The following is a 27081-nucleotide window of genomic DNA, read 5'->3' on the forward strand; positions in this document are numbered from 1 at the left end:
TAAGGAAAACTACTTTGGACAATGGAACACTCAGAAGCCATAGATTGTTACTAGATATTTTTCAGTGCCAGGGGTGGGATACCTTCCAGTGAATTGTTGGCCAGGGAGGTTCCTGATGCCCCCAAAACATTACAGGCCATTGCCTAGGCCCTTGGTTTCCCACCAGGAATAGATGGTAATACCCCATTGCTGAAGACTCCCCATACTTGGGCTGTAAGATCACTGAGAAATCCTGCTGCTGGAGCTGAGCTAAAATCCTCCTCCATGTAGCCCAGCTGAAAAGAAGCTGGAAAAAGCTATGCTGCATGCAGTTCAATGGGAGAGCGAGAAATCACCAGTGAAGATACTCAACAGTGGACACTGTAAGCCTTATATTTGGCCAGCCTGGGCAAATGAGCCAACAGGTGCAATAGTGGCATATCTGTTATGGGGGAAACCAACCAGTCTCTAATTTGACTGGAGGCCTGCTCCATGGGAAAGAATACATCCCTGATACTGAAAACTTACAACAGGGGCAGTCATGATCCCTAGGAGTGTAATGTCTGCTACTGTCTGGCTAAATGTATATGCTATGCTCACTAAAATGCCCAGTAAGCACTTTTCTTAATGTTCCTACCTATATATTAAAGTTACTCTTATGTTTGGTTAAAGAAGCTTCTCTTTTCAGATGGCAGTGACCTCTGGGATGACTCAGAAGGCACCATGGTGTTGAGAAGTGACAGAGGAGTGCTCAGCACTGAAATATCTCTATCACATCTTCCAAGACCAAGGGTCCATTGTGGAAGAGGTGGCAGAAAGAATATAAGGGCCAAAGGAAGGGTAGGACTCCCTACAACATGCTCCTCCAGACACAGAATGGCCTGGATATCCATGACCTCACAGTGCCTGACACTACCTACACAAGACCATCATAATAGGAGGAAAAGACCATGACATCAAAATAAAAGAGAGACCGATTGAGGGAGAGGGGATATGATGGAGAGTGGAGTTTCAAAGGGGAAAGTGGGAGGAGGGAGGGAATTACCATGGGAAATTGTTTACAATTATGGAAGTTGCCAATAAAAAGAATAATTTTTTTAAAAAAGCATGGTCTTACCCTAGCCCAAATTGACTTGGAATTTATTTTGTAGCCCCAGGTTGGCCTTGAACTTAGTGATTCTTCTACCTCAACCTCCTGAGCACTGGAATTATAGGCATGAGCCACCATGCCTGACAAAAAAAGGAAGAATTTTATGGGACATGAAACATCTTTGAAAACAAAAATCTGGGCTGGAGAGATGGCTTAGCGGTTAAGCGCTTGCCTGTGAAGCCTAAGGACCCTGGTTCGAGGCTTGATTCCCCAGCACCCGTGTTAGCCAGATGCACAAGGGGGCGTACGCATCTGGAGTTTGCAGTGGCTGAAGGCCCTGGCGTGTGCGCACGCTCTCTCTCTCTGCCTCTTTCTCTGTCTGTCGCTCTCAAATAAGTAAATAAAAATAAACAACAAAAAAATCTGCCAGGCATGGTGGTGAACGCCTTTAATCCCAGCCCTCGGGAGGCAGAGGTAGGATTGCCGTGAGTTCGAGGCCACCCTGAGACTACATAGTGAAGTCCAGGTCAGCCTAAACTAGAGTGAGATTCCACCTTGAAAAACAAAACAAAACAAAAAAATCTATAGTGAAGATGATTTGTAAAAGTAGCATCATCTCTTTCAGGTAATAATTTTAAATTTGTTTATTTATTTATTTATATTCACAAGCAGAGAAAGACACAGAGAGAATTGGCATGCCAGGGCCTCCTGCCACTGTAAACGAACTCCAGATGGGCCACTTTGTATACCTGACTTTACATGAGTACTGGGGAATCAAACCTGGACCAACAGGGCTTTGCAAGCAAGCACCTTTCACTGCTGAGCCATCTCTCCAGCCCAATAATTCAGAATTGTATGTGTTTAATAATCAATGTTCTAGATATAATTCTCTCATGCAACAAATAGAAAACTTACAGGCCACAGGTCTTCTTCATTATTTAATAAATTTTACAATAACACATGCTTGACTTATACAGTGACCAGAAAAACTTAACTATCAGCCAGACACGGAACCACACTCCTATAATCCCAGCACTCAGGAGGCCGAAGTAGGAGGATTGTTGTGCATTTGAGGCCACTCTGAGACTACACTGTAAATTCCAGGTCAGCCTGGGCTAGAGTAAGACCCTACCTCAAAAAAAATTTTAATCTATTTAAACTGTTAACATAATGCATTTTACAAGATGGAGCCTTCTGTGCTCTCCATATGTGTTACTTCTTAGAAAATACACTACATTTGCTAAATTAATGAAAATTTTAACTGAAGCTGAGCATACAAAGACAACTTAGGTACATAAGTCAAAAAATACACATCCTCCTTGAGGAATTCATGTATTTAAAAACGATGGAGGAAAACTGGGGATATGGCTCAACTAATAGAGTGCCTTCCTAGACAGCTCACATGAAACTGAGTCCAGACTCATCACATAAAACTAGGAGTGGTAGCATTGGGGGGAGTGGAATCAGGAGCATCAGAAGTTCAAGGCAGGCTGGAGAGATGGCTTAGCAGTTAAGGCGCTTACCTGCAAAGCCAAAGGACCCAGGTTTGATCTCCAAGACCCACGTAAACCAGATGCACAAGGTAGCGAATGCATCTGGAGTTTGTTTACAGTGACTGAAGGCATTCCTCTCTGTCTCTTCCTTCCTTCCTTCCTTCCTTCCTTCCTTCCTTCCTTTCTTTCTTTCTTTCTTTCCTTCTTTCTTCCTCTCTCTCTCTCGTTCTGTGAGAGAGAGAGAGAGAGAAATAAAAATTTTAAAAAGAAGCTGTTCAAGGCCAACCTGTGATATATGAGATCCTGTCTCAAAAAATCAAGGAAAAGAAAAAGAAAGAAAACCCATACTGAGCTATAGGATGGCTTGGTGGTTAACAACAATGTCTAATAGCCTGGGTTCCCCATTACTCACATAAACCCACATGCATGAAGTGGCACGTGTGTCTGGATTTTTGTATGCAATGGCAGGAGGCCCTGGCATGCACAGGCGCAGTCAGTCTCCCCCCCGCCCCCCCCCCCGTCTTCTTTCTGTCTTTCTCAAATAAACAAACAAAAATACAAAAATATTTTTTAGGGCTAGAGAGATGCTTTGCAGTTAAAAGTCCTTGCCTGTAAGGCCTAAGGACCCATGTCAACTATCCAGATCCCACCTAAGCCATATATATACAGGGTGGTGCATGCATCTGGAGCTCATTTGCAGTGGCTGGAGGTCCCGGCACACCCATTCTCTCTGCCTTTTTCTCTCTCTCTCAAATTAATAAATAAAATATTCTTTAAATACTTAAAAAAAAAAAAGCCAGGTGTGGTGGCACATGCCTTTAATCCCAGAATTTGGGAAGCATAGGTAGGAAGATTGCTGTGGGTTCTAGGCCACCCTGAGACTACATAGTGAATTCCAGGTCAGCCTGGACTAGAGTAAGACCCTACCTCAAAAAACAAAAACTAAAGAATTAAAAAAATTTAAACCCAGAGCCGGGCATGGTGTCACATGCTCAGCACTTTGGAGGCTGAGGGAGAATCATGGTGACTTTGAGGCCCGCCTGGGCTACAGAGTGGTTTCCAGATCAACCAGGCTAGAGTGAAACCTTGCCTCAAAAAAAAAAAGAGGGAGTGCAACACAGGAAATTACCACCAAATTACTCAGCATTCGAATTTCACTAAATTCTCCCCTTCCTAAGGCTTGTATTTTAAAAACAAATCAGCTCATCAAAGCAGCATCAGGCCAAAAAAAAAAAAAAAAAAAAAAAAAACACGCATCAGGCATAAGAAAGCCAAGTGTAACCATACCTAACTGAATGGATTGCACCCCTCCCTCCGTGTCTGGCCCAACATTAATGACAAATAGGATGTTGACAGACAGAGGCTGCCCCTCCAACTGGCCACGAAAACCCCTGGATTCAAATGACCACAAGCTCTTTAAGGATGTGAATCTGCAATCCCATCTTTTTTACTTCCCTCGCTGAGGTAACCCGGATGAAGGAGATCCAGACAGAAAACCACCAGAAATTCAATGATGCTTCTCCGGGTGGGAGAACCGGGTCGGGGCCAGAGAGGACCCATATCGATCCAAGATAAACCTGTTAAGAGACTATGGGCAGGCAGAAAGGGAGCGAATGATGGAGCTTCAGTAATTTAAAGTTAACTAGATGTGCTCTTTGGGCAGAGGCGCAGAGAGGCGGATTCGAATATCTGCGGTTGGAGCCAGACCCCAGGCGCTAGTGGAGACGGAGAAGGCAAGGGAGAGCCCACACTGCCGCTGAGGCTAGAAGACAACCGGGAGCCCCACCAACCATGGACACTGTGATTCCCAAAGGAAGCTCAGGCACCAGGTTAAAAAAAAAATGCAAAAAGGTCCTCACGCCCCTCACCAAGAGCAGCTCAGCGATTGGGCCGCGCGGTGTCACTCAAGGGCACGGAATCTAGAAAAAGCGCACGCAACCAGCGGAATTCTCACAGGTCAGCCGGTGCTGTCGGCTCGGAGGCGCCCACCTCCCGTCACACCAGTCGGTCATTTCCCGTCACACGAGCCTGTCAACACACCCTAGAGTCCTCCGAGAAAATGTCTTTGATGTTTCGTCCCACATCCATCGCAGTTGGCAGCTTCCCACGAGCCAAAACAGCTTACCTGGCCGCCGCTCCTCCGCCGAGGTCGGGATGCGGCGGTCGGCCTCGCGCGACCGTTAAACTCAAGGGAGCGTGCTTGCGTCCGGCGTCTCGCCGGCGATTGGCCGCTCTGAGGGCGGAGACAGCCGAGCGGCGGGCACGTCGGCCTCCCAAAACCCCGGCGCTCAGCTCACGCCTGAGGGGGAGGGGCGTCGCCGGAGGCGGGGCGGAGGTCAAACCCTCCGCTCTGATTGGCTCTTTGGGACCTGAGGACCGAAGCCTCAGCTTCTCGCATGCGTAATTTGTAAGTGTGAACCTCGGGCAGGTGGGAGAAGCTGCTACCCCAGCTTCACGAGCTTTCGGACCAAGGTTTGCGGTTGTGTGGATTCTCGCTGGAGGTTTCTGTCGGGAGGCGGGTCCTGAGACCAGGTAAGCGTCCACGGAGCCAGGCAGCCCCTGCGACTGCTCATTACAAATCGAGGACTCTGGAATTAGGCCTGGAAGCCGAAAGTCTCGGTCTTGTTTGCTGGCGGGGAGGGAGAGCCGGCCTGAGCCTTGAGCCGGTTACTGTCGGGACTCGGTTCACCCCAAAGTGCGGAGCGATGGACTCTGAGGCTCTTAAGTACCTGGGGCCCGGGCGAGGCAGAGAAATTTCCCGCCTTGGAGAAAATAGCTCCACCGAGGCGCTGGGAGAAACGGGTCACTCGATCCTCTGTGAAGCAGAACTGGTCCCCCAGCAAGTCCTGTCGTGGACGTGACACACAGTAGGTGTCAGCACTGACGTTGCTAGGCTCTCGAAGGACCACTGAGAACCCGTGTTGCGTCCCTTGTCCCCCCAGCCCCACGGCGTACATACGCACTGTACAGCCCACATTCTTCGGTCTGCTTAGTCTGTTAGGTATGTCCAGCTTTTAGTTTTCCCTCCCTTATCCTGACTTAAGCCATAGTGTTCAGACAACTGTCACCCCAGTGTGCCAGCGTTGGAACTCGGAAGACAAGATGCCCGACATGAATCTGTCCTTGAAGTGACAAATCTGCCAAGAAGCAGCAACCTGTGCGGTCCTGTCTTCACTTCCTTATAATACTTACTAGTTTTCTTTTGTCTTTAAAACGCATTGTAAATTCTCTAAGTTTTTTTTTTTTTTTTAAGGTAGGGTCTCACTGTAGCCCAGGCTGGCCTGGAATTCACTGTGGAGTCTCAGGGTGGCCTCGAATTCTGCCTTCCAAGTGCTGGGATCAAAGGCGTGCACCACCACGCCCAGCAAATAGAGCCAGAGCCTCTTGCTGGTGCAACCAACTCAACACAAAAGACACATGTGTTGCTTTATGTGTCTTTGTACATGAGTACAAACCCAGGAGGGCAAACTTTGCAAGCAGGTGCCCTTAAAGGTGAAACCATCTCTCCAGCCCTGTTTTAAACTTTTTTTTTTTTTTTTTTTTTTTTGTGGTAGGGTCCTCTAGCCCAGACTGACCTGTAATTCACAATTTGCTATGTAGTCACAGGGTAGCCTTGAACTCACAGCAATCTTCATACCTCTGCCTCCCCAGTGTTGGTATTAAAGGTGTGCACCATCATGCCTGGCTTGTTTTGAACATTTTATTGACAACCCCCATACATACACACAATATACCATGATCATAAGTTCATCCCACCACACTCCTTTTTCCGCTATCTGCACTCCACTGAACCCATTCTTTCCAACTAGTCCCTCTTGTGTTTTAATGTTTTTTAATTTTATTTATTTGAGAGAAAAAGAGGCAGATATATATAGAAAGAATGTTCACACCAGCCCCTCCAGCCACTGCAAACAAATTCCACACAGGTGTGCCACCTTGTGCATCTGCCTTACATGAATCCTGGGGAATCGAACCTAGGTCCTTTGGCTTTGCAGGCAAGCACTTTAACTGCTAAGCCATCTCTCCAAACCTTGAGTGTTTTTAAAAATATTTACTGGGGACTGGGGAAATGGTTTAGCAGTTACGGCATTTGCCTGTGAAGCCTAAGGACCCAGGTTCGATTTCCCAGGACCCACGTAAGCCAGATGCACGAGGGGTCACATGTGTCTGGAGTTCGTATGCAGTGGCTAGAGGCCCTGGTGTTCCCTTTTTCTCTCATTTACAAATAAGTAAATAAAGTATTTTTTAAAATTAAAAAATACAAATTTTTACTTACTTGAGAGAGACAGAAAGAGAGTAACCATGGGCCTGCCAGGACTTCCTGTCACATCAAACACCAGACTGGGGCCCAGCTCTGTGCATCTGGCTTTACTTGGGTATGGAACCTGGGTTGTCAGACTTTGCAAGTGAGCACCCCTCTTCTAGTTTGATGTCATTTCCCCCTCCTATGATACATACAGGCTGGCTTGTGTAGGTAGTATCAGCTACTGTGAAGTCATGAATGCCACAGACACTTGGAATCTAGAAGACAGTATTGCAGAACACTCCTTTCCTTGCTCTTGGTTCTTACACTCTTTCTACCACCTCTTCTGCAATGGTTCCTGAGTCTTGGAAGGTGTCGTAGAGTTGTCTCACTTAATGCTGAACACTCCACTGTCACTTCTCGGCATTTTGGTGAGTTGGATTTTTGTTTGTTTATGGTTATTCAGAAGTAGGGTATCGCTGCAGCACAAGTTGACTGTAGTTCAAGACTGGCCTCAAACCCACAGTGATCTGCCTGCCTCTGCCTCCCAAATACTGAAATTAAAGGTGTATACCACCACATCCAGCTTTGTTGAATTACCCCAGTGGTCACTACAATTTGGAAAGGAAAGCTTCTCTAACCAAAAGTGAGAATAGCATTAATATATGGGCATAAATAAATGTAAGTATTTAGGGAGCAGTTCGGTAAGCATAATATATCTATATAGCCAGACAACAGTAGTAGTTTCCCCGGTAGGACTTGTGGATTCCCCAGCCATAGCTTTTGATTAGGTTTTCAGTACCAGGCATGAATACCCTCCTGTGAAGCAGGACTCACATTCGATCAGAGAGCAGTTGGTTTTCTCCATAACAAACATGGCAGCATTGCACCACTTAGTACATTCAAAATCAAGTTATTTTTAAGCACCTGGATTTTTTTTTATTTTTTTTTTTTTACTTTTGTTTGTTTGTTTTCCAAGGTAGAGTCTCACTCTGGCTCAGGCTGACCTGGAAATTCACAATGTAGTCCCAGTGTGGCCTTGAACTCACAACGATCCTCCTACCTCTGCCTCCCGAGTGCTGGGATTAAAGGTGTGTGCCATCACGCATGGCTTTTTTGTTGTTGTTGTTGTTGTTTTATAATAGTCAAATAAATCTTTTAACACTTATGTTCTTTTTATTCATTAAGCAATGATAACTTTTGTTTGAAATGTCAATGGAATTTCAACTTTAAGGTATAGTTCAATTAGCATGAATGTAGCTATGTTTCTAAAAGAAACATCTGTTTTCAACAGAATATTAAAGGTGTTTTTGTTGTTTTGAGCTTCTGAATTAATCCTTTTTGCCTGGGGTCTAGAAAATTGGGACACTATGCAAAGTGCCCAATACTTGATCCTCAACTACTCATCATTAAGATATAATGCCTCATGATTTTTTGTGTGTATATGTGGGATATGCATGTGTGTATGTATGATCATATAGGTATGGATGCATCCACATGTGTGAGCAGGCTTGTGGAGGTCAGGGTGTTGTTTTGTAATGTAAAGTTTCACTATAGCCCAAGCTGACTTGGAATTCGCTATGTACTCTCAAGGTACTTTATTTTTATTTCTTATTTATTTAGCAGTTAGGTTTTATTTGCATTTTATTTTTTATAATTAACAACTTCCATGATTGTAAACAATATCCCATGGTAATTCCCTCCATCCTCCCACTTTCCCCTTTCAAATTCCACTCTCCACCATATCCCCTCCCCCTCTGAATCCATCTCTCTTTTATTTTGATATCATCATCTTTTCATCCTATTATGATGGTCTTGTGTAGGTAGGGTCAGGCACTGTGAGATCATGGATATCCAGGCTATTTTGTGTCTGGAGGAGCACGTTGTAAGGAGTCCTACCCTTCCTTTGGCTCTTACATTCTTTCTGCCACCTCTTCCACAATGGACCCTGAGCCTTGGAAGATGTGATAGAGACATTTTTGTGTTGAACACTCCGCTGTCACTTCTTCCCAGCACCATGAAGTCTTCTGAGTCATCCCAAGGTCACCGCCACCTAAAAAGAGGAGGTTCTCTACCAAAAGTGAGAGTATCATTAATATATGGGTATGAACACTAAGAGAACTGCTTACTGGGCAGTTTGGTGAGCACAGTATATACATTTAGCCAGACAGCAGCAGACATTACACCCTTAGGGCTCATGACTGCCCCTGTTGTAGGTTTTCAATATCAGGGATGTATTTCCTCCCATGGAGCAGGCCTCCAGTCCAATTAGAGGGCAGTTGGTTTCCCCCAAACAGATGTGCCACTGTTGTACCCATTGGTTCATTTGACCTGTTTGTCCAAATATAAGGCTTGCAGTGTCCACTGTGGAGTATCTTTACTGGTGATTTCTCTCCCTCCCATTGCATGCAGCGTGGCTTTTTCTAGCTTTCTATCGTCTGGTCTATATAGAGGAGGTTATCAGCTTAGCTCCAGAAGGATTTCTCAGTGATCTTGCAGCCCAAGTATGTAGAGTCTTCAGCAATAGGGTCTTACTATCTCTTTCAGGGTGATTTAAAAAAAAAATACTTTTATTGGCCAGGCATGGTGAAATGAGGACTGAAGAGATGGTTTAGCAGTTAAAAACACTTTCTTGGGCTGGAGAGATGGCTTAGCGGTTAAGCGCTTGCCTGTGAAGCCTAAGAATCCTGGTTCGAGGCTCGGTTCCCCAGGACCCACGTTAGCCAGATGAACAAGAGGGCGCACGCATCTGGAGTTCGTTTGCAGTGGCTGGAGGCCCTGGCATGCCTATTCTCTCTCTCTCTCTCTTTATCTGCCTCTTTCTCTCTCTGTCTGTTGCTCTCAAATAAATAAATAAAAATTGAAAAAAAAAACCAACACTTTCTTGCAAAGCCTGCCAGCCCAGGTTCAATTCTCAAGTACCCACATATAAAGCCAGAGGTAAAAAGTGATGCATGCTTCTGGAGTTAATTTGCAAGTGGCTGGAGGCCCTGGCACACCTATTGTCTCTCATCTCCCTTCTCTTTCTCTGCTTGCAAATAAAACATTTAGAAAGAAAGACAGCTAACATTCTTTTTTTTTTTTTTTTTTTCTTTTTGAGGTAGGGTCTCACTCTAACCCAGGCTGACCTGGAATTCGCTATGGAGTCTCAGAGTGGCCTCAAACTCATGGCAATCCTCCTACCTCTGCCTCCCGAGTGCTGGGATTAAAGCTGTGCGCCACCACGCCCGGCTGACAGCTAACATTCTTTTAAGGACCTGGGAAAAGCATAGATCTGGAGTTACTATGAAAGGTAATGAGCCAAGCATGGTGGTACAAGCCTTTAATCCCACTACTTGGAAGGAAGAAGTAAAAGGATCATGAGTTCAAGTCTACCCTGAGACTCCATAGTGAATTCCAGGTCAGCCTGAGCTAGAATGAGACCCTACCTCAGAAGAAGAAACAAATAAATAAAAGAGGGACTGGAGAGATTGTTTGGTGGTTCAGGTGCTTATCTGCAAAGCCAAATGACCCAGGTTTGATTCTCCAGTACCCACAAAAAGCCAGATATGCAGAATGATACATGCATCTGAAATCGGTTTGCTGTGGCTAGAGGGCCTGGCATGCCCATTCAGTCTGCCTGTCTCACTTCTATCTCTCTCTGCTTGCAAATAAATAAAATATTTAAAGAGAAAGAGAGGTAATGAAACAGGCTAGGGGAAGGACAAATTTATAATCCTAGAATCCCATAATTTAGGAAACGGAGGCAAGAGTTTAAGATTATCCTAGCCCTTTGGTCTCAGTGGCAGAAACAAGATGATGAAGGGAAAGTCAATAGTTTGGAAAGCATCAAAATAAGACTTTTGTGCTGCTGCTGTGGCTCTAAGGCCTACCACCTTCAGAAGTCAACCTGTGGCAAGTGTAGTTACCCTGCTAAGGTCAAGAGAAAGTGTAAGTGGAGTGCCAAGACTAAGAAGCAAAATACTACTGGAGCACATGAGGCAAATGAGGCACCTAAAAATTGTCTATCCTAGATTCAGGCATGGATTCTATGAAAGAGCAACACCTACACCCAAGTGGGCAGCTGCTGCAGCATAAAGTTCATCTTGGGAATTTTGGCTATCAATCATAATAAATGTTCTGGTTTCAAAAACTGGGGTGGGGGGGAGGTTGGAGAAATGGCTTAGCGGTTAAGATAGCTTGTCTGTAAAACCAAAGGACCTAGGATTGAAAGCCCTGGCATACCCATTATCTTCCTCTCTCCCTCTCTCTCTCTCTCTCTCTCTCTCTCTCTCTCTCTCTGTCTTTCATATCTGCCTCTCTCTCTCTCTCAAAAAAAAAATATATATATAATAATATATATATATAATAATACCCAAATTCAATTCCCTAGTACCCACATAAGCCAGATACACAAGATGGTACATGCAACTGGAATTCGTTGGCAGTGGCTAGAGACCCTGGTGCACTCATTCTCTCTGTGTCTCTCCATCTCCATCTCTCTGTCTCTTAACAAATAAATAAAATTAAATTTTTTAATATTTTTGTTTATTTTTATTTATTTGAGAGTGACAGAGAGAGAAAGAGGCAGAGAGAGAGAGACGGAGAGAATGGGCGCACCAGGGCCTCCAGCCACTGCAAACAACTCCAAACGCATGCACCTCCTTGTGCATCTGGATATTGTGGGTCCTGAAGAATCAAGCCTCGAACCGGGGTCCTTAGGCTCCATAGGCAAGTGCTTAACTGCTAAGCCATCTTTCCAGCCCTAAAAATAAAATCTTAACAAAATATTAGGGGGTTGGGAAGATGGCTTCACCGTTAAGGCACTTGCCTGCAAAGCAAAAGGATCTAGGCTTGATTCCCCAGGACCCACATAAACCAGCTGCACAAGGGGCTGCATGCTTCTGGAGTTTGTTTGCAGTGGCTGGAGGCCATGGCGCATCCATTCTTTGTCTCTCTCTCTCTGTGCTTCTTTCGCTCCAAAAATAAATTAAAAAATTATTTTTTTTAAATTAGGGCTGGAGAGGTAGCTTAGCAGTTAAGGCGCTTGCCTGCAAAACCTAAGGACTCATGTTTCACTCTCTAGGTTGCACATAAGCCAGATGCACAATGACACAAGCACACAAAGTTGCACATATACACAAGGGGACACACACACATCTGGAGTTTGATTGCAGTGGCTGGAGGCCCTGGTGTGCCAATTCTCTCTCTCTCTCTCTCTGTCTCGCATTAAAAAAGGGTGGGGGAACTGGAGTGTTGGCTTAGCGGTTAAGGTGCTTGCCTGCAAAGCCTAAGGACTCAGGTTCGATTCTCCAGATCCCACGTAAGCCAGATGCACATGGTGGCGCATGCATCTGGAGTTTTCAGCGGCTGGAGGCCCTGGTGTGCCCATTCTCACTCTCTCCCTCTCACCCCTCTTTCTGTCTCTAATAAATAAAAATCTTTTTTACAAAAAAAAAAAGGGGGTGGCAGAGCTGGAGAGATGGCTTAGAGGTTAAGGTGTTTGCCTGCAAAGCCAAAGGATCCTGGTTCGATTCTCCAGGACCCACGTTTGTTTGCATTGGCTGGAGGCCCTTGTGTGCCCATTCTCTCTCTCTCCCTCTCTGTGCCTCTTTCTGTCTCAAATAAATAAATAATATATATATATATTTTTTTTTTAAAGGCCAAGTCTGTTGTGCTTACCTCAAAAAAAAAAAAAAAAAAAGATTATCCTAAACTACATAGCAGGTTCAAGGCCAGCCTAGACGATGTGACCCCCCCAACTTTAAAAAAGTTCAAAATTGGGCTGGAGAGATTGCTTAGCGGTTAAGGGCTTGCCTGTGAAGCCTAAGGACCCCGGTTCGAGGCTCGGTTCCCCAGGTCCCACGTTAGCCAGATGCACAAGGGGGCGCACGCATCTGGAGTTCGTTTGCAGAGGCTGGAAGCCCTGGTGCGCCCATTCTCTCTCTCTCCCTCTACCTGTCTTTCTCTCTGTGTCTGTCGCTCTCAAGTAAATAAATAAATATATAAATAAATAAATAAAAGTTCAAAATTGCCCTTTAATCCAAGTACTCGTGAGGCAGAGTAGGAGGACCACTGTGATTTCCAGGTCACCCTGGGACTACATAGTGAATTCCCGGTCAGACTGGGCTAGAGCGAGACACTACCTTGAAAAAACAATTTTTTTTTTCAAATTCTCAGCACTGGAAAGTTGGCTCATCTTGGTTTGATTCCCCAGTACTTATGTCAAGGTAGATGTACAAAATGGCAGGATGCCCTGGCACACCCAGCCCATATTCTCATTCCTTTTCTTTCTTTCTTCTTCTTCTTCTTTTTTTTTTTTTTTTTTTTTTTAGGTAGGGTCTTTAGCTCAGGCTGTCCTGGAATTCACTATGTAGTTCCTGGGTGGCCTCAAACTCATGGTGATCCTCCTACCTCTGCCTCCTGAGTGCTGGGATTAAAGGCGTACACCACCACTCCTGGCTTTTTTTTTTTTTTTTTTTTTTTTTTTTTGATCCAAGATAAGGTCACGCTCTAGGCAGAGAGGGAGAATGAGTGTGCTGGGTTCTCTAGCCACTGCTAACAAACTACAGATGCATGCACCACCTTTTGCATCTGACTTTATGTGGTTACTGGGGAATCAAACCTGGGTTCTTAGGCTTTGCAGGCAAGTGCCTTAACTGCTAAGCATTTCTCCAGCCCCCTTTTATTATTTTTTTTAAAGAGGTCATACCTTATGACTTTTTTTTATCATTTTATTAATTTATTTATTAGATACAGAGGGAGAGAGAATGGGCACACCAGAGTCTCTAGCCACTGCAAATGAACTGCAGAACTCCAGACACATGTGCCACAATGTGCATATGACTTACGTGGGACCTGGAGAATTGAACCTGGGTCCTTAGGCTTCACAGGCAAGTGCCTTAACTGCTAAGCCATCTCTCCAGCCCCGTTTTATTATTTTTTCTCCTTTTTTAAAAAGAAAATGCCTTAACCACTAAGCCATCCCTCCAGCCTCTGACGTTGTTTTTTTCAGATGACCTATTTTCTCAATCTTCTTGTCACCATGCCACGTCTGTTAAACCAACATTCATTTCATTCCTTTGTCTAGGTGATTTACTTGCCCTCCTGTCATACTCCTTTACACCTCCCCTGTCTCCATCATTGCCATTGCCATTCCAGGGCTCTCAGCAAACAGTCACACCATCCTAAGTGCCAAGATACAGGCAGTGTTCCTGCTTAGAGCACTTAGAAGCACCATTCAACAGCAGTAGCCTTTCCTTAAGGCTGGTTAGAAAACCACAGTCTGATGTCCTATTCACATCAAAGAATAAGTAGACTTATTAGGTGATACTTATGCATGCCCAAGTTTGAATGGTGAGAGTAGCTGTTGCAGTGTTAGCATTGGCAGTTTAGAGCTGAAGCCATCATCAAAGAAAAAGGAGATCCAGGGGAAGTCAGGTTGGAGATCCAGCCTTAAATTCAAGCACAATGCCACAAAGGAATTAGGGCGAAGCTGTCCTGACTGCTGGTTTCCCCTTACTAGCACTTCTTTTTGCTATTTTTCTTTTCTTTTTTTAAATATATGTCATAGTGAGCTATAATTTGAGCCACTTTTATTGTTTTATTGTTTCCCCAAGATTTCAGATTGTTTTCTGGGTATCACAAGAACTGATATCCAACCTGTATCCTTTGGGCTTTGGGAAGTGGAACCGTGGGTGTGTTTGTCATTTTTAGCAGTCATTGGAGTAGGGCCAAAGCTCCAGGAGATAGAAGTGTCTAGACTGTCTGATTGGCTGTTGGAATAACTCATTAAACAAAGCAGCCAGTAACTGAACACTGGAGACCTTGTTGAACTTCATTTGGGTGGGAGACCTTCCAGGGTGTTTCAACTCCAAACTAGGACAGAAAGGCAGTTATAACAGTGGGCTGTGACAAAGCCACAAATAAAAGCGCTTCTCTCCCCTCAGTCCCTTGTCTAAAAGTCTGTCCAGACTTGCTTCCTGTCTTTGTCATTTGCACTGTACACCAGGGCTGACCTGCCTGGTCAGTTCATTAACTAGCATAAGAGAAACCCAGGACAGACATTGGTCTCATCTTCCATGTGAACCTACCCCAGGGACAGAAAGCCCTCTGATACACAAAGAAACCTTGTTCTGTAGATTCAAAGCAGGAATAAGGCAAGGGAAATTTTGCACATTAACTTAGTTCATTCTCTTCCTCATGTGTACATTGTTGATTTTTTTATTGAAAGTATTTCAGAGAAATTGTCTAAGTATATCACTTATGTTTGGTTTTTATGAAAGCCAGAGTGGCCTTGAAGTCCTGATTCTCCTGCCTCCATCCTCCACGGCTACAACAATTACAGGTGTACACCACCACAGCTAGCCTATCATTTATATTTTCTTGAGGATAATTAAAAAAAAAAAAAAAGCCAGATGTGGTGGCACACGCCTTTAATCCCAGCACTCAGGAGGCAGAGATAGTAGGATTGCCATGAGTTAGTGGCCATGTGAGACTTCATAGTGAATTTCAGGTCAACCTGAGCTACAGTGAAACCCTACCTTAAAAAACCAAATAAATAAATAAATAAAATAAATTTAGGGGCTAGAAAGATGGTTCAGCAGTTAAGGCACCTGCCTGCAAAGCCTAAGGACCCAGGTTCAATTCCCCAGTACCCATGTAAAGCCAGATGCACAAAGTGGCACATGTGTCTGGAGTTGATTGGTAGTAGCTAGAGGCCCACCACACCCATTTTCTATCTGCCTTTCTCTCAAATAATTAAAATAAAATACTTTTTAAATATTTCACATATTAAAGCCAAGGTTTTGGGGTTCTTTATAAATATTATATTTATTTACTTAGAATGAGTATGGGCATACCAAATCTCTTGCCACTGAGTCTGGCTTTACTTAGGTACTGGGAAATCAAACCCGGACCATCAGGCTCTGCAAGCAAGTGCCTTTAATCACTGAGCCATCTCTCCAGCCCTTTTTGGGTTTTTTTTGTCCTCAACAAGGCAGAGGTAGGATCGCCTTGAGTTCAAGGCCACCCTGAGACTACATAGTGAAATCCAGGTCAGCCTGAGCTAGAATGAGTCCTTACCTCGAAAAGCCAAAAAAATAAATAAATAAGCCAGGTATGGTGGTGCATACTTTTTAATCCCAACACTTGTGAGTTCGAGGTTATTGTGGAGTACATAGTGAGTTCCAGGACAGCCTAGGCAAGAGTAAGAGCCTGACTCAAAAGAGAAAGAAAGAGGCTTGGAGAGATTGCTCAGTGGTTAAAGGAACTTGCTTACAAAGCCTGACAACTTGGGTTCAATTCCTCAGTATTCACATAAAGCAACATGCATAAAGTGGTTCATGGTTCATGCATCTAGCCCAGGCTGACCTGGAATTAACTCTGTAGTCTCAGGGTGGCCTGGAACTCACTGTGATCCTCCTACCTCTGCCTCCAGAATGCTGGGATTAAAGGTGTGCGCCACCACGCCCGGCTAGAATTTATTTTCAATGGCAAGAGACCTTGCATGTCCATTCATTCCTTCTGTCCTTATAAATAAATATATTTGAAATTATAAATAAATATATTTGAAATTTTTAAGCCAGGCAGAAGTGAGAGGATCACCATGAATTCCAGGTCAGCCTGAGACTAATTCCAGGTCAGCCTGAGCTACAGACCCTATCTCAAAAAACATTTTTTTAATTTAAAACATGTATTTTTTTTGAATTTGTATGGTACCTTAAACTCTTTTAAAAAGAGAAACTAGGGCTGGAGAGAAGGCTTAGTGGTTAAGCGCTTGCCTGTGAAGCCTAAGGACCCAGGTTCAAGGCTCAATTCCCCAGGACCCATGTTAGCCAGATGCACAAGGGGCGCACACGTCTGGAGTTCGTTTGCAGTGGCTGGAGGCCGTGACACACGTGCACACACTCTTATCTGCCTCTTTCTGTCTCTCTCAAATAAATAAATAAATATGAACAAAAAATGTTTTAAAAAAGAGAAACTAATAAGAGCTGGGGATGTAGTTCAGTTGGTAGAATGCTCTCCTAGCACACATACAGGTCTGAGTTTGGCATCCGTCTTTGCATAAATAGCATGACTGAACATCACTACTGGGAGGTAGAGGCAGGAGGATCAGAAAGTTCAAGGTCAGACTGTTGTTAAGGCACTTGCTTGCAAAGTGCTGGCCAGGGTTCAATTCTTCTTTTTTCTTTTTCTTTTTCTTTTTTGTTTTTTTGAGGTAGGGTTTCACTCTGGCTCAGACTGACCTGGATGGAATTCACTATGTAGTCTCAGTGTGGCCTCAAACTCATGGTGATCCTCCTACTTCTGCCTTCACATGCTGGGATTAAAGGTGTGCATCACCATGCCCAGATCAATTTTTTAAATTTAATTTATTTATTTGCAAGCAGAGAGAGAGACAGGCAGACAGAGAATGGGCATGCCAGGGCCTCTAGCCACTGCAAACGAACTCCAGGTGCCTGTGTTCCTTGTGCATCTGGCTTATGTGGGTCCTGGGGGATCGAACCTGGGTCCTTTGGCTTTGCAGGCAAACGCCTTAACCACTAAGCCATCTCTCCATCTCATTTTTTTTTTAAATAAAAATTTAGCCAGGCATGGTGGCACATGCCTTTAATCCCAGCACTTGAGAGACAGAGGTAGGAGGACCGCCATGAGTTCTAGCCACCCTGAAACTACATAGTGAATTCTAGGCCATCCTGGGCTAGAATAAGACCCTATCTTGAAAAATATTTTTAAATAATAAAAAAAAGAAAGAAAGAAATTGCAAGGTTATCCTTGATTATATAACAAATTTGAGGTTGGCCTAAACTGCATGAGATGCTGTTTCAAAAAAAAAGCCAGGCGTGGTGGCGCACACCTTTAATCCCAACACTCAGGAGGCAGAGGTAGAAGAATCACCATGAGTTCGAGGCCACCCTGATACTCCACAGTGAATTCCAGGTCATCCTGGGCTAGAGTGAGACCCTACCTCGAAAAAACAAAACAAAAAAATCTCCAGACATGGTGGTGCATGACTTTAATCCCAGCACTAGGGAGTCCAAGGTAGGAGGATCACTGAGTTTGAGGCTACCCTAAGAGTACATAGTAAATTCCAGAAGTAACCAAAAGTGCACATAGTTTACAGCATTTCTTCATGGTTCCTTGGCAGTGCTGACCTGGAAACCAGGGTGGACACAGCAGATGCTACTAGCAATCATGTTTAACAGGGTCAGGGAGCTAGATAGTAATCTGCTAGTTACCCTAGAAGCTGGCTCCTCCCTGTGTCATAGACGAGCTGCACACACTTGAGGTCACAGGGTTTCAGATGGAAAAGCTGCTACTTTGAGCCTAAAAAGGAGCAGTTATATAGCAGACATCTTTGCTGGATGCCTCTTGAGATATCAGCAAAGGCAGTACTGTGACAGGAACCACTCTTGTTCTCACAGTCCACTTGGCTGCCAAACATTTTATTAAAACTCGATCCCAGGGCTGGAGAGATGGCTTAGCGGTTAAGCGCTTGCCTGTGAAGCCTAAGGACCCCAGTTCGAGGCTCGGTTCCCCAGGTCCCACGTTAGCCAGATGCACAAGGGGGCGCACGCGTCTGGAGTTCGTTTGCAGAGGCTGGAAGCCCTGGCACGCCCATTCTCTCTCTCTCCCTCTATCTGTCTTTTTCTCTGTGTCTGTCGCTCTCAAATAAATAAATAAATAAATAAATAAATTTAAAAAAAAACCTCAATCCCAAACCTCAAATTTCAAAAGCCCTGAGCCAGGCATGGTGGCGCATGCCTTTAATCCCAGTACTCGGGAGGCAGAGGTAGGAGGAACGCTGTGAGTTCAAGGCCACCCTGAAACTCCATAGTGAATTCCAGGTCAGCCTGGGCTAGAGTGAGACCCCCTCGAAAAACAAAAACAAACAAAAAATTCAAAAACCGCTCTGCAGAATACATTTTTCTCTGACCTTTTTTAAGCCTGACTGGGAAGAAGAAAAAGGCTAATTCACCCATTTTCCAACTGATAAAGCAGCTGGGTTTGGGAGATGGGAGCTGTTTCAGAAACATCAAAGGCCTGTGGAGTTAAAGCATGTCCTCAATGGTTCTAGGCATTTTATTGTGCTGTGTCTTGAGCAATTTAAATCCCTTTTTTGGGAGGGCTGGGGTTCCTAAGGTCTCAGTGTGGCACAGGCTGACATTGAACTCACTTCTTAGTCCTAAAATGGTCTTAATCTCCTACCTCAATGGGGATTAAAGCCATATGCCACCACACCCAGCTATATTTAAATCTTTGTTTAAAAAAGAAAATACTAGGGCTGGAGAGATGGCTTAGCAGTTAAGTGCTCACCTGTGAAGCCTAAGGACCCCGGTTCGAGGCTCGGTTCCCCAGGTCCCACATTAGCCAGATGCACAGGGGGCGCACGCGTCTGGAGTTCGTTTGCAGTGGCTGGAAGCCCTGGTGTGCCCATTCTCTCTCTCTCCCTCTGTCTGTCTTTCTGTCTGTGTCTGTCGCTCTCAAATAAATAAATAAATAATGAACAAAAAATATTTTAAAAAAAAAGAAAGAAAATACTGGCCTGAGACTCCATAGTGAATTCCAGGTCAGCCTGGGCTAGAGTGAGACCCTACCTCGAAAAACCAAAAAAAAAAGAAAAGAAAGAAAATATTGGGGCTGGAGGGATGGCTTAGCAGTTAAGGCATTTGCCTGCAAAGCCAAAGGATCCAGGTTCGATTCCCCAGGACCCACGTTAGCCAGATGCACAAGGGGGCACACATGCCTGTAGTTTGTTTGCAGTGGCTGGAGGCCCTGGCAAGCCCATTCTCTTTCTCTCTCTCCCCCTCTCTCTATCAAGTAAATAAAAATAAATAAATACTGTCACTGGCCTAGGAAATATAACTTGGTGGTAAAAATGCATGTTTGGGCTGCAAAGATGGCTCATCAGTTAAGGAACTTGCCTGTGAAGCCTAAGGACCCATGTTCAACTCTCCAGGTCCCATGTAAGCCAGACACATAAGTTGACACAAATGCACAAGGTTGCACATGTGCACAAGGTGACACACACATCTGGAATTCTGTTGCTGTGACTGGAGGCTGGTATGCCAATTCTCTCACTCATTCGCTTGCTGTATCATTTTAATAAAAAAGAATTCATGTTTAACATGCTGAGGCCTTGGTTCAATCCCTAGCACTAGCACCAAAATAAAACCTCACTGGTCCTTGACAAGTTCATAAACTCACAGTCAATCTAGCTCTTTTTCATTTCATATCCCCCAGGATACCTCCCATGGTGTTTTGAGCCAAACAGGTGCCTTAGTAAAAACTGGTTGGTTTTGGTAGTTCTAAAGATGAGGACCAGTTGGATCATATTTTTGGCATTTCATCCAAGGGAACAGATGTTCCTATTCAAATCCATGAAACTGAAAACATTAAAAAACAACAATCATGACACTGATTGATAATGAAGTTTACTGTGTCAGACTGTTTAAGGCTCAGCTGTAAAACAGACTCTCATATGGTCATCATTATATTTTAAATGTAGATTTCACAAACATCTAAATGCTGTCCCATGACTCAGATCCTAATTCTTGATGGATCATTTAATATGTCTTTATCCTCTAAATTTCACACTGAAATTCTCTGGCCTGAGAAAACAGCACTTCTGGTACTCTAAAGATGCTTTTTGGTCAGCTGTCAGGAAATGGACAGCAAGAACACAGTGGGTGATGCAGGACTAGCAGGGTTTACCTGGTAATCACCCATCTTTGCTAGACCCTAATACCCTGGGCATGCCAGGCCATCACTGGTATAGGGTTTAAAAGCTTTGGGGCATTTTTTACTGAATGGTAACCTCATCTTTTTTTTCATCCCAGGTAGGTCCTGACAAATCAAGCAATGCCCTTGATGAGCACCTGGGGTTGGTTTCGTTCTCCTGAACTACTGGCCAGAATATGCACCAAGACTCAGGGATTCGGGCTTCAAGAGAAGTTGGCACTGCTCTCACCGGGAATGGCTGCCTTTATGGTACAGATAGCAGGCAAAAAAGACTTCCCTGCTCTGCTTCCCCTGAATGAAAATGAACTTGAAGAGCAGTCTGTGAAAGGACATGGTCCAGGGGGCCAAGCCACCAACAAAACCAACAATTGTGTAGTGCTGAAGCATGTGCCTTCAGGCATTGTAGTTAAGGTAAAGGATGTGTGGGGATCAGGGGTGGATCTAGAAGCTGTGCTGCTGCAGCAGGTTTCAGGCAAGAGGCATACTTAGTCTCTGCCTGCTTGGTTGAGGGCACTGCAGATGGGCCTATGCTCTGAGCTGTTCTCCCTAAGGAAGACCCTCCTGATAAGGGTCTTGTGGAGACAGGGTATTGCTGCCATCCTTCATTTGGCCAGTGCCTAACAAGCACTATCTCCAGCAGGGAAAGCAGTGCCTGAAAAAGGCAGATGCCCAGTAACATCCTGCTCCTCATAAAGCCACTCCAGTAGTGCTGTGGCTCAAGGTACTAAAGGGACCCACCCTGCTTGCTAGCCATCTCAGCCCTCAGATAATGAGGCTGGCTCACTTTGAGATGGACACCTCCTCCACACCCCTCTGCCCCATTGTGGCAAATGTTAATGGCACCTGCCCTTCTGGAGGAGAACTGTGGGTGGAGACAAGCATGCTGAGCTTTAGAAGACATGCTATTGTGCACAGCTGCCAGTAGTCTTCTTTATAGAAAAGCTAATTTCTGGGGCTAGGAAGATGGCTCGGTGGTTAAAGATGCTAGCTTGTAAAATGCCAGGCCTGGGGTTCAATTCCCAAGCCACTCACATGAAGTGGATGGGTAAAAGTGGTGCACACATCTAGCATTCATTTTCAGCAGCAAGAGGCCATGGTGTACCTACAAACACAAATTTAAAAACAAAGAAAGAAAAGCCTATCTCAGCAACAGATCTCAACAAGCTGCACCTGCAGAAAGTGGCCAAGTGCTTTTGCCTGGTTGACTTTAACTGAGAAACCCAACTGCCTCTGAAAGACCAGCCCTGTCAGAGCTACTGGCCCACCTTAACACTATTTAATCACTAGAGGGCCCCCAAGTAGCACATACAGCCTGAGGCAAACAGTGGCAGATTTTCCCATCTTTCTAAGCCACTCTACATGTTAACTCTTTCAGTTCCACAACCACATGTTTCTGTCATCATGAGCAGATGTGTGCACCCTGAGACAAATGGGGGAAGTAACTTAGCCAGTCCTTCCAAATCCAGAGTCCAGATTTCTAATAGCTATGTTTTATTGCCAACTTAACTGAGCCAAGGGTATGTCAGTTTTTTTTCCCCTTCTTGAAAAACTGTCATTTGTAACAATATTTCAAAAGCTTTTTTTTTTCTTTTGAAAGGAAGAGAATCAGCACACCAGATCCTGTAGCCACTGCAACACGCCACCTTGTGCATATGTACAACCTTATGCATGCATTACCTTGTGTGTCTGGCTTATTTGGGATCTGGGGAATTGAACATGTGTCCTTAGGTTTCGCAGGCAAGCACCTTAACTGCTAAACCATCTCTCCAGGCCTCAAGCAATTTTTATCTAACTTGCTAATAGCTTCATATTTACTTTTTGAATTCTCTTACTCATTCCACAGCATTTTCTTTATTCATAACTTTGCAAGGTACTTGTCCATCATCACAAAGCTTTTACATAATGAATGTTATGGTAAACTATTAATAAAGATGCTACTTTCTTCCTCCAGACGCAGTCAAGCTTGTGAATGAAACACACAAACACTGCACAGGAGTTGCTCCCTGTCACAAGCTAGATACATCAGCTAATGTTGTTGATTATTTGGAGGCTATATAAGTTATTTGAATGCTATTGTTGCTTCAAAACAAAAGTTATATTCTTGGGCTGGAGAGATGACTTAGCATTTAAGGCATTTGCCCACAAAGCCAAAGGACCCAGGTTCCATTCCCCAGGACACATGTAGGTCAAATGCACAAGGGTCACTTGCATCTGGAGTTCATTTGCAGTGGCTAGAGGCCCTGGCATGCCCATTCTGTCTCTCTCTCTTCTCTCTCTGCTTGCAAATAAATAAAATTTCTTTTAAAAAGCTACATCCTTCATTATGAAATATTCACAGTGAAAGTCATACAATATAGCTGGTGTCTAAAGCCAAGGTCATGAGCCACAGGCAGGAAAGGTCTGATCTTTACTGTCACTGACTCACAAGGGACTCTAGCAAGTAGCTTTCCTGGCTGGTCCCTGTGTTAAGCAAATGGGTTGAATCAAGTGACTTTGGAGGTCCTTCTGTCTCTTGACATCTTGTGGTTTTCATTCTTTAACATAATCTCTTGCAGTGCCATCAAACACGATCTGTCAATCAGAACAGAAAGCTAGCTCGGAAAATTCTACAGGAGAAAGTGGATGTTTTCTACAATGGTGAAAAGAGTGCTGTTTACAAAGAGAGACAAGAGGCACAAAAGAAAAAGCAAGAGAGGAAAAAGCGAGCAAAGGAAACTCTAGAAAAAAAGAAAGTATTAAAAGAACTATGGGAATCAAGTAAAAATGTCACTGAGGAAAGAACTGCTGATTCTGACAGAATGTACTGCACAGCTTACAAGGAATAATGGAGGGCTGCCCATCACCAGCATTGGAACAGAACTTCCAAAGAAATTCTGAAAACTAGGCAAGGTGGTACACACTTGAAATCCTAGAACTAGAGTGCACTGAGGCAGGAGGATTACTGCAAGCTCAAGACCAGCCTGGACTACATAGTGATTTTCTAGCCAGTCTTGGCTATATAGTGAGACCCTATCTCAAAAAAATAAAACCGGGCTGGAGAGATGGCTTAGCGGTTAAGCACTTGCCTGTGAAGCCTAAGGACCCCGGTTCAAGGCTCGATTCCCCAGGACCCACATTAGCCAGATGTACAAGGGGGCGCACACGTCTGGAGTTCTTTTGCAGTGGCTGGAGGCCCTGGCGCACCCATTCTCTCTCTCTCTTTCTCTATCTGCCTCTTTATCTCTCTGTCACTCTCAAATAAAAATGAACAAAAAAATTAAAAAAAAAAACAGGTGGCATAGGCATCTGGAGTTCATTTGCAGTGGCTGGAAGCCCTGAGGCACCCATTCTCTCTCTCTGCCTCTTCTATTGCTCTCAAATAAACAAACAAACATGGCTGGAAAGATGACTTAGTAGTTACGGCACTTGCCCGCAAAGCCTAAGAACTCATGTTCGAAACTCCAGGTCACACATAAACCTGATGCACAGTGACTGAAGCACAACATGTCGCACAGGTGCACTAGGGGGTTCACACATCTGGAGTCCATTCACAGTGGCTGAAGGCCCAGGCATGTCCATTCTTTGTACCTCTTTCTCTCTCAAAATCAGTTTTTAAAAAAGGGAGGGGGGAGCTGGAGAGATGGTAAGTATGAGAGCCTGAGTATAATCCTAGAATCCATAGAAAAGCTGGATGTGGCCAGATGCACAAGGTGGCACGTGCTTCTAGAGTTCTTTCAGTGGCCAGAGGCCCTGGTGCACCCCATTCTCTTCTTTCTTTCTCTCAGATAGATAAACAAAGCTGGGTGTGGTCATTGCAAACCTGTTAACCATCCCCTCCTAAGGAGGGCTGAATTAAGAATGGCTGGGGCTTTCTGGAAAGCCAGTCTGACCAGCTCCAGGTTCAGTGAAAGACCTTTTGGCATAAAGATAAGGTGGGGGGGGGGGGCAGGGCGTGGTGGCACAGGCCTTTAATCCCAGCACTCAGGAGGCAGAGGTAGGAGGATCACTGTGAGGTCAAGGCCACCCTGAGACTACATAGTGAAGTGTGACTGAGGGACACCCAACTTCAGCCTTTGGCCTCCGCACACATGTGCATCTGGCTTTTTCTTTTTTAAGTAGGCTCTTGCTCTAGCCCAAGCTGACTTGAAATTCACTATGTTGTCTCAGGAGGTCTCAAATGGTGCTCCTCTTTCTTCAGCCTCTGTACTGGGATTAAAGGTGTAGCCACCACGCCCAGCTCCAATCTCTTTCTTAAAAAATATTTTTATTTATGCTGGATGTGGCCTCCTGAGACAACATAGTGAATTTTAAGTCAGCCTGGGCTAGAACAACAAAAGGATAGTGGTTCCTTTTCATGGAAGAGAGCCATTGTCATCTGTGACACAGCATTTGAGGTGTCTTCTTGGTTGAATAGCTGACAGTGTTCTTTCTTGGCCTTAGTAGTAGTTAGGAAAGTATCACAAACATTTTGTTTTTGGAGATTTTTTGTTTTCTGAGTTTGTGTATCCCCGGCTATACTTGAACTTAGAATAAGTAGGTGAGGATGATCCTGATCATAAACTGATCTGCCTCCATTTCCCACGTTCTAGGGTTACAGATATATACCACCATACTTAGCTTATTTGTGAGACAGGGTCTCACTGTGTATAAATACGTGTGTGTGTATATAGAGACTGGCCTTGTCAGAACTTCCCGAATACTGGTATTGCATATGTGCACAACTGCCTAGCCTTTTAAAAGCGATGTGCTGTTATATGTGGTTGTATGTTTTATTATAAATGGTTAGATGGGGAGGGGATACAATGGAGAATGGAATTTCAAAGGGGAAAGTGGGGGGATGGAGGGTATTACCATGGGATATTTCTTATAATCATGGGAAATGTTAATAAAAATTGAGAAAAGAATAAAATAAAATTCAGCCTGAAAAAAATAAAAATAAATGGTTAGAAATTTTAAAAATTTTGAAAAATTATGAATATTGATAACCCATTTTCTTGGAAAGTGGACCACACAATAGCATTTAGTGTCATCTTGACCAGTAGGAGGCTACTCATTAGTGATCTTTTTGTTTTCAGGTAGAGTCATACACTAGCCCAGATTGACCTGGAACTGTATAACCTAAGGAAAAATATTTTTGAGGCCAGTGTGGTGGTGCACACCTTTAATTCCAGCACTTGGGAGGCAGAGGTAGGAGGATCATTGTGAGTTCAAGGCCACCCTGAGACTATATAGTGAATTCCAGGTCAGACGGGGCTACAGTGAGACCCTACCTCAAAAAAAGGATACATATGTTTTTGAAGGAGAGTAAATATATGGGTGTGCCAAGGCTACTTGTCATTGCAAATGTACTCAAACTCAGAAACATGTACCATGTTGTACATCTGGGTTTATGTACATACTGGGAAACTGAATCCCTGGACATCAGGCTTCGCAAATCAGCCTTCAATTGCTGAGCCATTTCTCCAACTCCTCCTTTATATCATTTATTGTAATGTGTGGTTAAAATGAGACGAAAGATAAAATGTTGCAAAGTTTCTTCCCAGTGTATATACAGTCATTCCCTGTAGGTGCAGGAATTTTCTTTCTTTTTTTGTGTGTGGGGGAGACTTGATTTTTCAAGGTAGAGTCTCTCTCTGGCTCAGGCTGATCTAGAATTCACTATGTGGTTTCAGGGTTGTGTTAAACTCATGCTGATCCTCCTACCTCTGCCTGCTAAGTGCTGGGATTAAAGGCATGTGCCACTATGCCCAGCAAGACTTTTTAAAGAGATGAACTACCAGAACCATATTTGTTCCCATCCCCATTTGGCTGTATTTTTTTCTCCCCACTGGGTAGGGTCTTGCCCTTGACCACGCTAACCTGGAGCTCACTGTGTAGTCTCTGACTGGCCTTGAACTCTAGGCGATCCTCCTACCTCAGCCTGCTGGAGTGCTGGGATCAAAGGTGTGCACCACACCAGGATTAGTTTTTGTTTTGACTAGCTAAGGGCCCTTTGTAATCCAGACTGGCCTAAAACCTATGGTGATCCTCCTGCCTTTGCCTCCCAAGTAATGAGCCACCATGCCTAACAAAAAGATTCTTGGGCTGGAGAGATGACTTAGCGGTTAAGCGCTTGCCTGTGAAGCCTAAGGACCCCAGTTTGAGGCTCAGTTACCCAGGTCCCACGTTAGCCAGATGCACAAGGGGGTGCACGCGTCTGGAGTTCGTTTGCAGAGGCTGGAAGCCCTGGCACGCCCATTCTCTCTCTCTCCCTCTATCTGTCTTTCTCCTTGTGTCTGTTGCTCTCAAATAAATAAATGAACAAAAAATATTTAAAAAAATAAAAAAGATTCTTGTAGATTATGGAAATAAGAACCCACCTGCTGAGGATGGCAGTAGCAGCAGTGGCAGTTCACCAAGTTATTAACATTGCTTTCACTATTTTCCTTCCCAGCATGCCTTTAAGTTCTGTAATACAACTTTATGTTATCCTTGGGAATTAAATACTTTTGCAGTCGAACTGTGTTCCTAGGCCAGTTGGGAAAATGTCCTTTGACGGGTATCTCTCTTAAGAAGCTGCTTTAGGGCTGGAGAGA

At 44.3% G+C, this 27081-nt stretch overlaps 2 protein-coding genes across 3 annotated transcripts in view; one reads left to right on the plus strand and one right to left on the minus strand.

Moving 5' to 3' along the window:
• The window catches only part of Mphosph9 (M-phase phosphoprotein 9), a 92197-nt gene extending 87426 nt beyond the window's left edge, over positions 1-4771 (minus strand). The window contains exon 1 of the mRNA XM_045132487.1: positions 4688-4771. The gene's annotated coding sequence lies outside the window, so the exon portion shown is untranslated. The remainder of the gene's footprint in view (positions 1-4687) is intronic.
• A 175-nt stretch (positions 4772-4946) lies between these two features.
• Positions 4947-23569, plus strand: Mtrfr (mitochondrial translation release factor in rescue). Of its 2 annotated transcripts, none has more exons than XM_045132870.1 (3): positions 4947-5094; positions 20626-20938; positions 23083-23569. In XM_045132870.1, the coding sequence occupies exons 2-3, from the start codon at positions 20648-20650 to the stop codon at positions 23350-23352; spliced, it is 561 nt and encodes a 186-aa protein (XP_044988805.1). In that variant the 5' UTR covers positions 4947-5094; positions 20626-20647; the 3' UTR covers positions 23353-23569. The 2 variants fall into 2 exon arrangements, with proteins under 2 accessions (XP_044988805.1, XP_004668506.2); XM_004668449.2 differs by having other exon boundaries at positions 20630-20938.
• Positions 23570-27081: the final 3512 nt, after the last annotated feature.

This window comes from Jaculus jaculus, chromosome 13 (assembly GCF_020740685.1).
Source record: "Jaculus jaculus isolate mJacJac1 chromosome 13, mJacJac1.mat.Y.cur, whole genome shotgun sequence".
Classification (NCBI taxonomy): Eukaryota; Metazoa; Chordata; class Mammalia; order Rodentia; family Dipodidae; genus Jaculus; species Jaculus jaculus.